This window comes from Pseudopipra pipra, chromosome 2 (assembly GCF_036250125.1).
Source record: "Pseudopipra pipra isolate bDixPip1 chromosome 2, bDixPip1.hap1, whole genome shotgun sequence".
Classification (NCBI taxonomy): Eukaryota; Metazoa; Chordata; class Aves; order Passeriformes; family Pipridae; genus Pseudopipra; species Pseudopipra pipra.
In genome coordinates this window covers 107,661,917-107,679,397 of record NC_087550.1, presented here as the reverse complement: position 1 = coordinate 107,679,397, position 17,481 = coordinate 107,661,917, and the positions used below count along the sequence as shown (strand labels likewise).

Genomic DNA, 17,481 nt, shown 5'->3' with positions numbered 1-17,481 from the left:
GTAGAGTTAGAATGAATATTGAGGCAGAACTACACCTGGGACCAAACACTGTACCGAGTTGTTTATACTGAATAGGGTTAATTGTAATGTCCAGAACAGGTAGAAAGATGTTTTCAGGGGGAAAAAGGCAATCCCCCCCCTCCCCAAAAAAACCTTAACGAAAACAACACAACAAAAACATGTCATGAAAATGTCACTGAAGTGGTATTAGTATTTGTGCTCCTTTAAGCAATCTCTGTCAATTAAATCACCCACAGCTGAAGGTAATGAGCCTTAATCTCTACATACAGCCTTTAGGAGCAGCAAAATTGATCTTGAAATCTTCAAGAACATCATAGAAATGAAGCTGATTGTGTAGTTGTTTATTTCTTGCTGTTAAATTTATCCAGTTCATATTGTGCTTGAAAGACTTGTTAAAAAAGCCCCAAAACATAATTGTTTGTTATTTGTTTTTTTCACTACATATTGCAAAGAACTGAAAAGAGTATACAGAAAAAGTATTTCGCATTCTTCAACATTATCATAAAGCAAGTTAACCTATCAGGAAAACCCAATAATTTTAAATTTCTTTTTTTTTAGCCTGCTTTTTAAAAAATGTACTTATTTTTACATACAACCCTCTAAATAAATTTAATCATGTAACTACATTAAATATAAAAGTTTGGGATTATTTTCACTCTCAGATAACAGGTATATGCATGAAAATTGGTCCAGTTTATATCAAGACTTAGCATGCAAGCTGGAAAAAAGAAATGTCAAAATCATGAAAAGGTCATATTGTAAAGATTTCCTGCAGACTGACAAATTTAATTTGCATAATTATTATAATTTTCGTTACATATAAGAAAAACTTAAAATATGGTTTTACAAGGGTTTGTTTCATTACAGCCTAAAAAAGACAAGCCAGAATCCACAGTGCAACCCCAAAAATAGAAAGATCAAACTCATTTCAATGACTTGGCCATATTTGCATAAGAAGTCTGTGACAACCAAAAATTAAACCCACTTTACAAGCATGTCCTCATCAACTGCATTAAGACCATCCATTCTTTCCTTTAATTCCCTTTCTTGGTTCACTATGTACATATATATATTTTTATATGTATATATACACACATGTGTGTGTATGCTGATGCTCAACTAAGGATGTGTGTGTGTGCATTACTCTGTGTATTTAAACTCACAAACTAACTCTTGCATTAAGGGTAAACAGGAGCCCTCCTCACTGTCTAATCTTGATTAATTTTCTAAATGAAGTCCAAATTTAGCACTCAAATGCTATATCATAATGCTTACTACATTAAATGGCTGAATTAACATTACAGAGAAAGTCTTGACCTTTGATAATCGTCTCAGCTTTTGCAATAACACACCACAAGATCTGTTTTGTCACTCTCTTCACCTTTGAAATTAGCAGCACCAGGTTATTTTGACAGATTGTAGCACTAAGCATGCATCAAATATGCAAATTTCATTATTTTCATAGTGGGAATATCTGAAGAATATTATTTTCAGTGTTACAAATAAGTTCTATTTATTAACTCTGCTTGTATGCTTCACATCTGGAAAACATTAAAAATAAAGTAAATTCATAATTTTCAGACTACCATCAATTCTGCATATATTTACTACAAAGGAGTTCTCTGTAGTCATTCTACAGTCACCATTGGAACTGAAGAAACAATTCATTATGAAATAGGATCATTGCAAACATGGATCTTAGAACGAGGAAGTGAAATATTCTTTGAATCCAAATGGTTCAGGTGTTACAAGATATCACTTTATTACTTTTAGCACATCAAACCTGGAGTCACTTTGAGACATCACATGACTTCTACCTTCTTCACACTGGAGTATTGATTCATGTGCATCAGTAGTCCTTTGAAAAACCCACTATTTGACATTGCCAGCGTCATCAAGTAACTCTCTTCTGCTCATGCCTTACTTTTCCAAGGCAATATTTCATTAACATCCATGCTGTGTAAATGAGTATCTTTCTTCTTTTTCTTCCAGTTCCCTCCGTGGTCACCACCTATCAGTATCTCATCATGAAATCACAAAGTGTTTGGGTCCAGCATCTTACCTATACACCACCTTTAATGGACATGAAGTTTTAAGAATGGATGTTACTAAGCCAAGTTATTGTTGACCAAAATATTTAAAAAATATTTAGTTCAAATCCCCCTCTTTCTCAGTAACAGGAAATATACCAATGTAGTAACATCCATTAACTATTTTTCAAGACTATCTTGAAAGTCTAGATCTTCATTTTTCTTCAGCAAGAGTTAATTATTAACTAATTAACCACATGATCTCAGTGAGATGTGCAGCATTTAATTTACGTTTTGAATAAGAAACTATTGGAAGACACCCTTAAAAGAGGGATAATGCCTCCTAATAGCCCTCACTGTTTAAAAAAATTAGATTTTATCATTAAACACTTGCACAGTGAAAATAGATGAATGTTGCAGGCTTCATCAATATAATACACTCAAAAATTGATTAGAGATATTATTTGAGAAACAGAGAGATTTCTTTATTTCTTTAAGACTTTGGAGACTGAACAAAAAACCAATTTGCTGCTTGTTAAGCAACAAAATTAAGTCAGTATAAGGTTCTCCAACAAGAGAATATTGATAGCTTGCCTTCTAAATTCTGTAGATTAATACATTTATATTCCAATTTCTTCTTTACTTCTTTATCCTATGGGAAGCAAGGGCCGACCGAATTGTTCCAACAACCTCCTGAAAACACATCACCTTCTTCCCATCTTTACTTATTCTTACTGTAGCAGCACCAGAAAGTATTCAGTAGGCAGGTTTATTCAGTCTCTCTACTCTGTTAGTAACCTTTCTAGGTTATGGCACACACACTCTTTTCAGATGTAATCCTTCTGAACCAGTCATGAAAAACTTCACCACAGATCATCTAATATTTGATGCTTCTGTGAGTCTGACTAAAGATTCACAACTGTTGCTTTTCTCTCCCTTTTCTAGAGGAAGACTTGTAATATTTATTTGGTCAGAAATCTTGGAAATGTTAAACTAATTACTAAGACTCTTATTTGTTGAACTGATGGTTTTAATGAACTGATGAACTGATGAATTTTGTGAGCCTCAACCACTATATTAGATTTGCATTTCAGAAGAATTTATATTATAAATTATTCAATCCCATTACTTTCTTACATTATGGACTCTAAAAATAAGTTTAATATTTTAAAATGCCAGTCTCATATCATAACTACAGAGATACGTCTCTTAACTTTCACATCATCCACTGCATTTCAATGTATATGATGTGAACACACAAATGAAGTGGCTTAGTTTGGAATTCAGTTTAAGATATTTCAGTTCTGTGATCCACTTACATTCACATACCTTGTGCTATGTCTAAACTCCTACTGCTTCTATCAGTCTGCCTGATGGAGCCTAGCAAATGGTTTAGCTAAAAAGCCACAAAAAGCTCATTCTCTCTACCTAAGAGTGGGTGAATAGTGGCATGTGGCTTACCCAAATGTATCCTACATTCAGCCTCCTCCAGACCTGGTACCATATATGTCATTCCCTTGCAAATGTTTTGGAAATACTCCTAGAGCCTCTAAAACAACAAAAGTCACTATCCCTGTGTAATGGAATCAAGTTTTAGCTATATTTTAAGGTTAGCTAAATTACTCTCTGGCCTGAGAACAATGGGAATTAAAAAAAGAAAACAACTGACATGCAGCCATTTAGACATCTAAATTCAGCTTAAACTGAATTTGGTGTCTACAAACAGCTTATATACACAGAGGTAAGCATTTGCAGGACAGATTCAAAATACACTTTGAAATAAAATGTTAGGAGCAAACTTAAATGATCAGGTAGGTGGCCCATAATATTACTAATTGGCTGGTTTGAATTCTGTTAGAGGATAAAAAAATCTATAAAAATTTGAAAAAATTAAAAGCCATTGTTTTGAAAATGACTTAAATATCTATTATATGGAATTAATTTTTTCTCTATTTTCTCCTCCTTCATTTGCTAAACAGGCATCTTGAAAGCCGCTTCTTCCATACTGTTACATATTTCTTTGTCTTTTTCTAAGATGGATGAACTTAGAAGCAGAGTGTAAAGCAAGCAAAATATTGGCTACTCTAACAACATAGAAACTATAATTTTTACTATAAACAATGCATATCAAAGCCACCTGACTACCTGCTAGGACTTTTGCCTCTTAAATTACAGCTACAAAAACAAGCAGCACAGTCATATTTTACTATTTTACTGAAATGAGATCTAAAGTGTTACTTTTTTGCTCAGAATTATTAATTTACTTGTGGCAAGAAGAATCTTGACAATCAAAGGGCAAGAAAAACTAGGTTGCTGAAAGTGTTCTTAGTGAAAAACAAACCTCTAATAAAATAGTTGAAGCAATAGTCAGACTGTGTTGTTACATTGCTGCATTTCAGTAAATATCTCAACAACAAAAGAATTAGTAGTTAAAGAAATTTGGTATCACATAGAAGACTTTTCTTTAAATAATTCTCCCTTCAAACATTTTCTATGCCATTCCTGTAATATTCAATATTAACAATGCCTTCTGCTCAGTCAAATACATCAATTTCTTCTTCTTTTCCAATATCAAGTCTTCCCCTATTCTGTGTAAGTATGGCCATTTCTTATTTTCCCCTTAGTATAAATAATATATCCTTTAATGAAGTCTTACATAAACTAACTAACTTTATTAGTTCTAGATGAAGATGTTAAGGTCAGACAGCTGGCCATCTGAAGTGTCAGAAGGGCAAGGGAATGGAGAATGAGTAGATTTCAGTCACCTGACTTTCAACAAGCATCAACCCCAAGAAAATCCCAGAACTCATTTATTTCTGGGAGCAAGTGCTTTTGCCATCTGTACAGGACACTTAATGTAAGCTCCAGTTACCCACGCTGTATAAATTCCTAATGTTAGCCTGAAGGCTTTTTTTACTCACCAAGGCATCCTTAAGTTGCAGTGAAAAATTTCATGGATGTCTGACTAGCCTACCAAGCTTGCATTTGAAAAGGAGATAGATCAAACCTTAATCTCCATAAGAGAGAGATCACTTGTGATGGTTACCATTTCCATAGAAGAAAAAGACCTTGGAAAAGATTCAGACAAGCTTACAAATGTAGTGCAAACATAATGAAGGTGCATTAAACTGCCTCCCCACCTCTCTATAAACCAAACCAACATAAAGGTGGGCACCAAGGAAAGTCCATCTCATGTGTGTGATAAAAATTCTCCTGAACTTGCACACCACTTCAAGAGGCTGTCAGAGTTGTTCACTTAGAATCATAGAATCATCAAGGTTGGAAAAGACCCCTAAGATTGAGTTCAACTGTTAATGTAGCACTTCCACAGTCACCACCGTGCAGCCATTTCCTCTGTCCTGTCACTTGTCACCTCGGAAAAGAGACCAACCCCTGTGTTGCTACAACCTCATTTCACATAACTGTAGACAGTGATAAGATCTCCCCTGAGCCTCCTTTTCTGCAGACATGCTCCAGCCCCTCAGTGTCCTTCTTGTTCAAAACTGAACACAGGATTTGAGGTGTGGCCTCACCAGTGCCAAGAGGGAGAATCACTGCCCTAGTCCTGCTGGACACACTGTTTTTGATACAGGCCAGGATGCCATTGCCACTGCTGCCTCGTATTCAGCCACCAGCAGCCAGTTTTTCCAGGAGAATGCCCTGGGAGATGATGTCAAGCTCTTTATTAAAGTCCAGGTAGACAACACTGTTCCCTCATGAATTAAGTGGGTCAGTTTGTCATAAAAAGAGATCAGATTGGTCCAGCAGGACCTGCCTTTCATAAACTCATGATGGCTGGGCCTGATTCCCTGGCTGTCCCACACATGCCATGTGATGGCACTCAAGATGACCCGCTCCATGACACAACTTCTCTACAAAGACATGTAATGGTGGTTCAAACATTTAAACAATACCAATGGTGCAGACAGTTCTATCCTTATTTTTTCCTGGTTTTCTTTTCCATCCCCTTAGCTCTCTTGCCATAGTGCTATGAATGGCTATATCCTAAATGCTCACAAAACTAATGTTTGGGCCAGTGCTCTAAACTTGGACTTCTGGGCTTTTTGCACTCCAATAAATGCAAATAATGAAAACTTGCAAATCTGCATTCTGAACTATTTTGGAGAAATTTTAAACCTCTTTTTAGTGCTCTTTTTCTCTTAACTACTTTACCACTGTGATGCTACTGATTTAAAGGAACTAATAGAATGTCAGGCTCTTCTGAGAATTATTTCTGAGTATTGTTAACATATTTGGTATTCCTTTAAGAAAGCTTATTTCTCTTATCCATTGTGAGATTCCTTTGTCACTAATAGAAATAAGTGTAACCAAAGATCTCATGAAGATCTAGAGAAAACTGTGTTATTGAATTTTTAAGATAAACTGCTGTAAGACTTCATTTTCATATATTTCCTTTCTTTTTTTTCCTTTTTTGATTTTCATTCAGATTTAATAACTAGTTGTTATAGGAACACTTACTCTTTTTTTTTAAATAATATTTGGCAAAACCTGTGTAAATTAATAAAAATATTTGTAAGTATGTATGGCCAGGATAAAAGCCCTTCATAGAGTAAGACAGATTTCAAAAATGGCTGTTACCCTGCAATAGCAATTCCCATTTGTAAACATGTTTTACATTATTCAAGATGATGAAGAAACGGTGCTTGCACAAGGTTTATGAAAAATTGATCCTATTTCTTATTTTGCCTACCATTTCCTTCAGTAAAGCAAAGATTTCCTTATACATTCTGAATTCAGGATTTCTGATATTGAATTAAACAATTGTGCATACATGAAATATGTAAAAATAGATATTCTTCTTAAAATGAATTGACATGATTGATATGATTTGACAGAATTAGAGCTGTACAACTAAAAGAAATCAATATTTTTATATTTGAAGATGAGCACTACAGTAACATATCCTATCTAACAAAAGAAATTTATACTGCCTAACCTAAAATGAATTTTCGTGTGATGGAGATAAAAAATGATTTTTTCATAAATTCAGCAATCTCACATTTCCAATCATGGCTAGGAAAGAAACCCCCCCCCCCCATATTTTATATTGTCCTACACTGTGGTGCTTTTCAAAGATAGTTTGGAAGCAGTTTTAAGCGACAATTTTTTGAAAAATATTAATGTTCTCTTATTTAAAATATCTCTATGGCATTCTATTTTATTCCTGTTTTAAATAAAATTTATCTATACTAATTGAACTGTATGGCAGGGAAGTTATGCGATTCAGCAACATAATGTCTATATGAGTGGATGCATGTGCATATCTATTTGTAAATATAAAATCATAAAATAGAACTGCTGTGAATTTGAAATATCTCACATACATCCATCCAGTAAAGATTAAAGCTCACCTTAAAACATTAATTAGAAACATTGATATATTTGAAGCCTCTACCTTCATATTTGCAAGGCCATAGCAAGAGTAATGAGGCTAAATGAAAGTGGACAATTATCTTCGTTCCTTCCTTCCCTTGTAAAATCAGAAAATTCTGTATGCTTCACACTATTTCAGTCTTTACTTCTTTGTCTAGAACATTGTACTATGTGTTACTAGGTTAGATATTAGAAAAAGGTTCTCCACTCAGAGGGTGTTTGGGCACTGGAACAGGCTCCCCAGGGAAGTGGGCACAGCATCAAGTCTGACAGAGTTCAAGAAGTATTTGGACAATGCTCTTGGGCATATGGTGTGATTCTTGGGGATGGTCCTGTGCAGGGCCAGAAGTTGGATTCAGTGATCCTTGTGGGTTCCTTCCAACTCAGTATATTCTCTGATTCTGTGAAGGGTCTAGGGAGTAAGTCATATCAGGAGAGGCTGAGGGAGCTGGAACTAGTCTAAAGAAGACAGAGAAGGCTCAGGGGAGACCTTAGCACTGTTTACAACTATCCAAAAGGAGATTGTAGCAAGGTAAGGGTCAGCTTCTTCTCCCAGGCAAGTAGTGACAGGACATAAGGACATAACCTTGAGCTATGCCAGGGGAGGTTTAGGTTGGATATGAGGAAGAATTTCTTCACTGAAAGGGTGGTTAAGCATTGGATTAGGCTGCCCAGAGTGCTGGTCAAGTCACCATCCCTGGAAATGTTCAAGAAACTACTGTATGTGGCACTTAGTGCCATGATTCAGTTGACATGGTGGTGTTTAGTCAAAGGCTGGACTCGACGGTTTTGGAGGTCATTTCCAACCTTAAGGATTCTATGATTGATTCTATAACACATAAATCTTCACAAAGACTAAACTACAGAACTGTAAATAGTCTACAACCATCATCATTATTACAGACAAATGGAGGACAAGTGAACTTGTTACATGCTTAAGTCCAAACAGGTTTCTTCAAGGAAATACGAATTATCTCTACCTCCTGATGTAAAATCTCACTTTTACAAATAAGTTTAAAAACAACAGTCATTAGTTAGCAAGAGCATATTCAGGTTTAGAAAGATGTCTGAATTGCTACATATACTGTATGTGGTGATAAAGATTATTTCTAAACACTCAGACATACCAATGCAAAACTCTGGCTGAATGTATAATAAAACCCCATTTCATCTTTTGCAATACAACCCATTGTAGCACTTTACCATAAATCCCAGTCCTGCCTTCCTCCAGGACTCCACTGACCTAAGCTGATAATATGTTGGGCAACTACTAGAAACACTGTAATTGATGTTTTTCAGGCAGGGAAGGAAAAGATGAATAAATGAAGAAAATGTTGGTTCAATGGGAACAATATTTCACCTATTTTTGCAACATTAAAGGCAGAACATTTGACAGAAATTGCATATTACTTGCTGTTATACCAGATAGATAGATAGACACACATGATTTCTGGGAGCTGGAGTTATATATATGCATTAACTCTTTGTGCAGCCTATCTAATTATATTTATTGCCCATACATGATAAACAGCAAGCAACCATGTGATGTGACATCCACTGAAAGGGTTAATATTTTATATCTTTGGCTTCCTTAAAATTGCAGCACAGAGAAATTGTAACAGAATGGTGAAGAAAGGAGGTTCTGAGCAAATTAAATAATACACGTTGGACTGTTTCACCCCTTCAATTAAGTTTAAAATAAAAAGTAAACAGAGTCTTTTACTCAAAGTGCTGTTCTGCTTTTGCCCATTTACCCTTTACTGCCTGCCCTCATCACCTCTCAGGTGCATTTCTTGCTGTCCTACTCAAGTTATTTCACCCTCGAGGAAAAAAGGCAACGCAGAAAGAACCGTGTATTGCAGAATACACCATCTAAGGAGTCTTTCTGCTGTGCCTTTTGCAGTCGGATCTGTCTGTCACGGATTGGCCTCATAAGCCACCAGCGCGCCTGTAGCAAATGTGGATAGAGCCTTCCCAAATCTTCGTTCGCGAAGCCTAGCCATGATGACTCAAGTTATTGCAATCATCACACTGAACATGTTTGCTACAAGGTAATTTTAAGTGTCTTAACTGAGCTTCTCCACTGGGTTTTTAAAACTGAAATAGCTTGGAACATTTATTCTGAAGGCATCACCTCATCATTAAATTAACAGAAACCCCAAATCTGTAAGAAAAGACTCCTAAATATCATCTCTGAAATCTTCACTTTGCTTCTTGAAAGAAATTATAGTTCTCGCTCACTAATCTTTCTCAAGATTCTTTGATACATTCTACCAGTAACCAACATAAGGTGACTGCAGGGTTGAGTATTCTGATTTCAGTGACAAGACCAAAAAGCAATAGTAGGCAGCTATTTGATGTGAGAGGTTTAGTTAGGTATTTCTGTAGCAATAACTTTGGAAGTACAGATAGACTACATAATTTTGTCAGATGGCATCACTTCAGCCTTTTTTTTTTTTTTTAATCAGATAATTGCTTTATAGCATAAGAATCTGAAGGAAGGATGAAGAAAAAAGAGAACAATTATACTGCTGAGTATTTAATTTTATTTATGTGAGGTTAAAATATCGAGTACATGTTTATCTCAGGAACCTGAATTATTAAGTTTTAAACTAGATTCTAGGTGGGCATTTGAAACTACCTGAAAGTAACCTTTTGACTATATGCAGAAAACATGCATTAAAAAGTACATTCCTCTGATACTGAAATGAGGTTTTGTCTTCTACCAATAATAATCTTGCTCATACATTTAAAAGGTTCCATCCAAGAAGTATAAAATAGAAACAGATACAACAAGCTTAGATGGCTCTTTAAACAATACTAGTGGGTGTCCTGAAGGTGAAAGGCTTTGTAACTTGTCATAATAGTTTTCAGGAGAGCAATTAATTGCTACTTTATTTTTTAAAATCTATCATAGATCTACATGTATAAGCACTGACAACTGGAAATAAAGCATGTGCTAAAAAAGCAGTATGTAGTTTAAAGCAGTAGAGAACATGCCCTTACCTACCTCTGAATTGAAAAGAAATTCATGTAGGAAAGGCATAAATACAGGTTGAGATAATAAACACATTTTAAAGTGTGTCTGATTATCTAAATTCAGCATTTATCTATACTTACTGGAAAGTGCAACATCAGATAATTAAGGTTTTCTTTATATAAACAGAGGAGATAATTATGGTATTTTAAATAGTATTATGGAATAATTGACAAAACTATTTCCATTTTCATGGCTACTGTTACAAACTTATCTGAAATATATTAATCTAAACATAACATTTTCCTTAAGTAGCCTAATTTGTAACATTTTGTGGTTTTCTTTTAAAGAGAACTGTCATCATCAGAAAAATCATATTAAAAATGTTATTGGGCAAATGATTGATATGAAATGTCTCACGGGTTATGTAAAGAGCTCATAGAATAAATGCTTTTATAAACACATTCATTAGTAAAAATCTCCTTCATCACCCACAGACCAGACAGCAATCTGTGCTCCCCCTCCCCCTCCCCAAAATAAAAAATAAAAAAAAAAAAATGTGGCAGACACTAAACATCTCCAGGTGACGGTAAAACAGTTTCCTTAGTTTCCTTGCATCATGGGAATAGCTGCCTCATGCAGCTTCCTTTTCTAACCACTCAGTTTCTTTAAACTTTGTAAAGAAACTTTTTCACTCTTTCTATTGTGTATTAGTAGCAAGACCTCTTTTATAGATATGCAGATAAAGAGAAGCACTGTAAAGAGCTGGAAACAATATCTCAGTGTTAACCATATCAGAGATGCAGAAAGAGGCTGAACACCTGTTGCAGAAATCAGGAAGCAGAATCTAGTCCAACTTATGGTGATAAAGCTTAATGAATCAGAAGGTTAAACACTTTTGGAAGACATCTGTCACCCAGCCTCTATTATCAGATTAAGCCAGATGTGATTCTAGAGGATATATATCTGCAAAAATGCCAAAATTTCTGTTTTCCCTGATGCAACTACTTTACATCAAATAGCATTTTTTTTAACAGGAAAAAAATAATTAAATGAAACCATTTAATGAAATCCATGTAAAATGAAATCTAAATGTAAAAAAGGAACTTTTTACTCTAGGATTGTGATTGCAAGAGTAAAACCAGAATCAGAACACATGACTTATTCATCCAGTCCTACCCACCTTATAAAGTTTAGATTGTGTTATAAATAACTAAATCTATTAAAAAAAAAGTTAAAATGTTCAAGATATTCAATAGTAATTTCTACTAAAGCATCAATCATTTCAAGGAAGGGAATGCCAGGAGGAGAAACACAATCAGAAAAAAAGTTTTCTTTGACATAAAAGTCTCACTATTAAGAGCCTTGTTTCATATTTGGTTAATTAAAATGCAATATATTAAAATATAGTACCTTATAACACATGCATAGAGCCCGCTGTCTTGTACCACTGTTGGTCGGAACCAAATGGAGTCTTCTTCTTTGCTCATTCTGGTTCCATCAAAAGCTATAGGTTCCTCAAAATCTCCAGGTCCAGAGCTTTTGTACCACATCAAGCTAAGTCCAGCACTTTGGGCTAGGGAGTAATTAGCTCTAATATATCCATAAAAGAGTGCACATTTTATACGAACAGGTTCTCCCACTAGAACTTGATATTTCTTGTAATCCACAGACCAGTCAGTGCAACCGTCAGCTGAAAGAGAAGAGAAAACAAGAGGTTGTCAGAGGCTTTGGAGAGCACTGTTCACACAGAACCTTTATTGTGGGAAAGTACTGTATTTGAGAAAAGGCCCTTTGAGTTACTAGCAGGACTTTTTTGATCTCTGAAAAAGTAACTGCATTTTCACAGTATTAATGTAATGTATTTATCTATACTGGACAGTTATAAGGACATTTATTGCTAAGTGTTGATAACTTCTGAGAAAATTGAGCAATTGCTATTTTATCTTTTGTGGAACTCCAGCATGACCAGTTATAAAATACTGGAGTGAAATTAGTGAAACACAGAAGCCATGTGATACACAGGGTGTCCCAATCTGGATTACATCCATCAAATATCTTCAGGGTAACCATGCAAATTAAGTCTCAGAAGATATTAGGGCATAGAACTGTGGTCTGAATCAAAAAGTGTGGAAGTTTGAGGTAGATTTGAAGGAGAAGTAGAAACTGTCTTTACACTAGGAGCAAATGTGCAAAAAGATACTGTCAGGAAAACTACTGCCAGTAATCTTAATGGATTATTCAAGAAGATGATAAGCAGATCTCACTTGGAATTTCTGACTTTCCAGAAGTACATTACAAATTAATGTAAATAATTTTTTGTTCTCCTGAATAACATCAGTCGCAACTGATACTGTCCCACAATAACTGTTCATCAGAAAGCAATACTAGATTTGCTAGACTTTCTGAACTCCAGCAACAAAACTAAATCCCAAAACCAAAAAAACCACAACCTCCCTTCCTCTTCCTCCTTATTTTCAGTTAAGAATACCAAAGCAACAAAAGGAGAAGAGATGTTTTATACAATAAAAGCTTATGATTTTTTTCTTAAGGAATTTCAACCATGGAAATTCACCATTATATTCATTCACTTAAAAACTCAGCATCCAGTCTCAGCTAGTTAGTTAGGGCCCAATCCAGTCAGCAGAAAGTAATCATTATAACCAAAGTGCAACTTATTTCATCCTAAAGTTAGTATCTATGTCTCATATAAATATTTGGTCATTGAATTTGACACTTCATTAACTTTAAAAGATCTTAGATAGATAACTAGCTCAGAAAATCAACTTTTGCAAAGCTGAAGTGTCATCCTAGAGTTGGTTGAATACTGACTTTAACAGAGAATTCAAACTACTGTGCAAGATAAAGCAGTATTAGCACTTTAAACCTAGACAATGTATTGGTCTGTTACCTGGGAGAATAACATTCCAGACAGTGATTTCTGAGATATATATTTGGATAATACCACAGTACTTATTATGCATGCAAAATAAGAAAGACTCAGACATCTCCATACAGCGTTGCGTAAGCAATAACGTAAGAGAACATTGAAAGATGGAGGGAAAAAAATAATGAAAACTTTAAAATGAATTTGCATTGTAAACAGAATTCACATAAAGAAATATTTCATATATCTTTAAAGTGTCTCCTCCTGCATTTATTTTTAAAACCAGGAAGGGAGTATAATATGTCCCTGTTCCAATTTTCCTACCCAACAGTTCCTAAAAATTAGTAACAATTATGAGGCCCTAACAAGACTTAGTTGTACTCTTGTAGAAATTGAAGTGAATGAAAGCTACACTATTAGTTTTCCCATAGGACTGTAAGAAACTAACTTCCATTTATTTCAGAATTCAATTACATCTTTGATAATTTCATTTTTTACCTTTCTGAAAGTGCATTCCCTTTCTGATACTATTTCTCTCTGCTTCTACATCCCCATGCTAAAAATGAATTAACAGACACCTCTTAGCAGTGTAAATTTCATTATATAAGTAACCAGGTAATGGGTTCTTCATCATACTTTATTATCAAATTTTAATCTTGCCTTTCACTGCCTAATTAAGTTAGTACACTTCGGTTTATATTATTAGTCTGTTAGTTACATTTTCTCTCTCAGGATATTCAGTTCTAATGGTTCCCAGTTCCTTTAGCTTGCTGAATCCACTAGAATATATTGCAACTCTGTTTCAAGCCTTTGTATCAAACGAAGGATGCAGAGCAGATGCTACTGACTTTATTTCAGTGTGCTATTTCTCATAAAAGCATGCTAAGGATCATCTGCAGTACAGTTTAATATGCTGGCAAATATTCTATATCACACGCAAAAACAGAGAGAACATTAACAAATTCAGCACTAGTGAGGCCACATCTGGAGTGCTGTGTTCAGCTTTGGGCTTCTGAGTACAAAAGCCATTTACAGACTGGACCGAGTCCAACAAAGGTCCATGAAGATGGTTAACGGACTGAAGCATCTCTGCTATGAGCACAGACTGAGAGCTGAGACTGATCAGCCTGGAGAAGAGAAGGCTCGGGGGAAATCTTAGTAATGAATACAAATATCTGAAGGGAAGTTGCAGAGAGGATGGAGCCAGGCTCTTTCCACTGGTGCCCAGTAAGAGTACAAGAGGAAACTGAAACTCAGTAGGTTCTTTCTGGACAGCAGGAAACACTTTTTTACTTTAAGGGTGACTGAGCATTGGCACAGGTGTTCTAGGAAGGTTGAGGATTCCCTATCCTTGGAGATATTCAGAATCCAGCTGTTTCTAGGTGGCCCCGCTTGAGCAGGGGTTTGAACCATATGACTTTCAGAGGTCTCTTTGGACCTCAACCACCCTGTAATTCTGTGCTTTATTACAGCTACACTCGATGACAATCTTAAGAAAGCATGTGTCCTCTTCTCAACGTGATCTTTCAATGAAGCGAACATCAGAATGCTTCTCTTCCTGCTTACAGAAATATTATACCAGTTAAACTTTGCCAACACTGACATTCAAGTCACTTAGAACTGTATTAACCTTATTACAGCTGGAAGGCTTAATATCTTAAAAATCTTCCAGGAAATACCTCACAATACTACTCAGCCAATGTGCCTTCATCTATAAGAAGGTGCTAATGCAATTCTATCAGATATAATAGAAATTCATCATTCCTATCAAAAGACACAGACAACATTCTGTGATATTTTGTGAAAGCAATGACATTTCAGAAGATAACTGTCTATCTCTGCCTAAAATGGTCCTATTCCACTGTAACCGAGGAGTATAAACAGAGGTTTAAAACCACATAATGGAATGAAAATTAGACTGTCATGTCCTTAAAAATTATATTACTGTGAACACTCAGATAGATGATAGCATGCATGCACTATAACTGACCCTTTCCGTGTGCACTCGGCATTTGAGATGTGGAGAACACATGCAGTGTTCAGTTTAGAAAAATTTGGATGTATCAGAAACTTAATTAAAATCCTGATTTCCAAATTCCTTGAAGAATGAAAAGATATATTTTCAAAGACACAAACATACATTTAGACACCAACACCTACAATTAGGTGATTGAAAACAACTGTGGGGAAAAAATATACTCAGTACTTTGCAATGTTTTTATTTATATCATCACATCATCAAGCAGTCAATCATCTTTTATTTTATTTTATAAATTGGAAAACACTTGAAAAATTCAACAGCTTTGAAATTTCAGAACTGCCTTCAATGAATGGTTGTAGTCCCTGATGACTGTTTTAGTAGGCTGCCAGTTATTGCTACACGTAATAGCACAATACAGTGTCCAAGATAAATATCATTCACTCAGCTATTTCCTTGAGTGATTTCAGGGTATGAGATAAACCCCACTACATCACTGTCCTAATAATAGATCACTCTGCTGGATAAACAAGCTTCTTGCAGGTTGTACCTGCTGATTGGACCTAGCACACAGAATATTCACCATTACTAAGAAGGTCTTCCCCTTAATTTTTCAGTATCATATGTATCATTTTCAAGGCCAAATTCGATGCTGAAAAGGAGAAAAATATAAAGTTAATAACTCCTGAGTCCACTGCTATAGCCTGGTTTCATTCAAAAGCTTCAATTCAATTTATAGGTTTCAGGGTTAGAAAAGGTCTTTAAGTTTCCAATACATTGGTTAAAATCTGATTTCTCGACACCCAAACAAATTAGGTGTGACAGTTGAAAACATCAAATCATCTGAAATTTATTACAGTTAACAATGTTTAATAAAATAAAAATTAATAGATTTATTTTCTCCTGATTATCTGTGTTTGTAATTCTGTTCTTGACTTAATTTCATACAGAAAGGATTATACAATGTCACTATGCCTTCTGTTTATTTGTCAACTACTTCAGAGGTTTTTAAAAGCCTTTGCAAACCTGATGAAGAAGTGATCTCGTAAGTCACAATAAATTCTGAAAAGTGGGTATCTAAGGAAGAAAGCACCAGGTCTTGTTCCTAAAGCTGGGAACTTGTCAAGGAGGTCACTAGGGAATGCAGAAATAAGATGGCAGTATGTAGGTAGAGAAAGCGAGCAAAGGATATTGTATCAGTAAGATTTTTCAGTAGAGTGGAGAATACGGGCATAATATGTCCAGAAAAGAGGCTTTCCTTAACTGACTCCTCATAAAACACCTTTTCAAAATGTTTATTGAGTGATGTGCAAAACTCAAAATTACTTTCTTTAAAACAATTTTCACAACGATATTTTACCATCAAATTGCAGTCTGTTCTTGATCCCCTCTCTTTACCCTGCTTGTTTCTTTCTGCTTTTTGCTCAGACTATCTAGCATTAAAAAAAAAAAAACAAACAAAAAAATCAAAAAATCTATCAAGAGTTTATACTTTCTAACACACTCATTACAGTACCTGAGCCAATTAGCTCTGTGCAACATGACACATGGTATTCTACTGTGGATTCTCATTAGGAAGACATGCAAAGATTGTCTATTTTTGGTTTGTGTATGCTTTTATTTGTTATAAAAATAAGTTCTAACAAGAACGAAGAAGAAAAGCTTAGAAAGACAACATACTATGGAGATAAGAAAGAGAACATGGTCAGTTCTATTCTTAGACTTAGACTAATCTTGTGCTTAGATTTTTTAGTACCAGTATAAAATTGAAAAAATGAAAAAAAAGTTGATTTAATATTGGTACTTATATTATCAAAAGTCCATGTCAGGTATTTTATACACAAATTTCCTTTTGCACTAAGACTGCTATGACAGCTCTGCATATTGCTATGCTGCACTTCTGTTTGATACAGCATTTTCATTTCAAAATGCCATTTTTCATTCTCTTGAAAACTCATATAAAAATTGTTTTAGGCTAAAAACTCATATATTTTGTTCTCAGTCTAGAAGTGTGTAGTGGCTATTAAGAGAGGGTGCCAGTAATCGAAAAAGATATTGAAGGACATTTCAAGGAAACAGAAAAATTATTTTGGATATCATCATCTGTTAAAGAAGTTAGATCCTAAGAACTGAACTTGTTGCAGCCCCACTTGAGATAAGTTTTAAAAGTAGCAGATTTGGCAGTTGAGGAATC

The 17,481-nt window shown here is 35.0% G+C and overlaps 1 protein-coding gene across 1 annotated transcript in view; it reads right to left on the bottom strand.

Moving 5' to 3' along the window:
* The window catches only part of IL1RAPL1 (interleukin 1 receptor accessory protein like 1), a 693,374-nt gene that overhangs the window by 306,427 nt on the left and 369,466 nt on the right, over positions 1 to 17,481 (bottom strand). Inside the window, exon 3 of the mRNA XM_064645616.1 lies at positions 11,836 to 12,115. Within this exon, the coding sequence (XP_064501686.1) occupies positions 11,836 to 12,115 (280 nt within the window). The remainder of the gene's footprint in view (positions 1 to 11,835; positions 12,116 to 17,481) is intronic.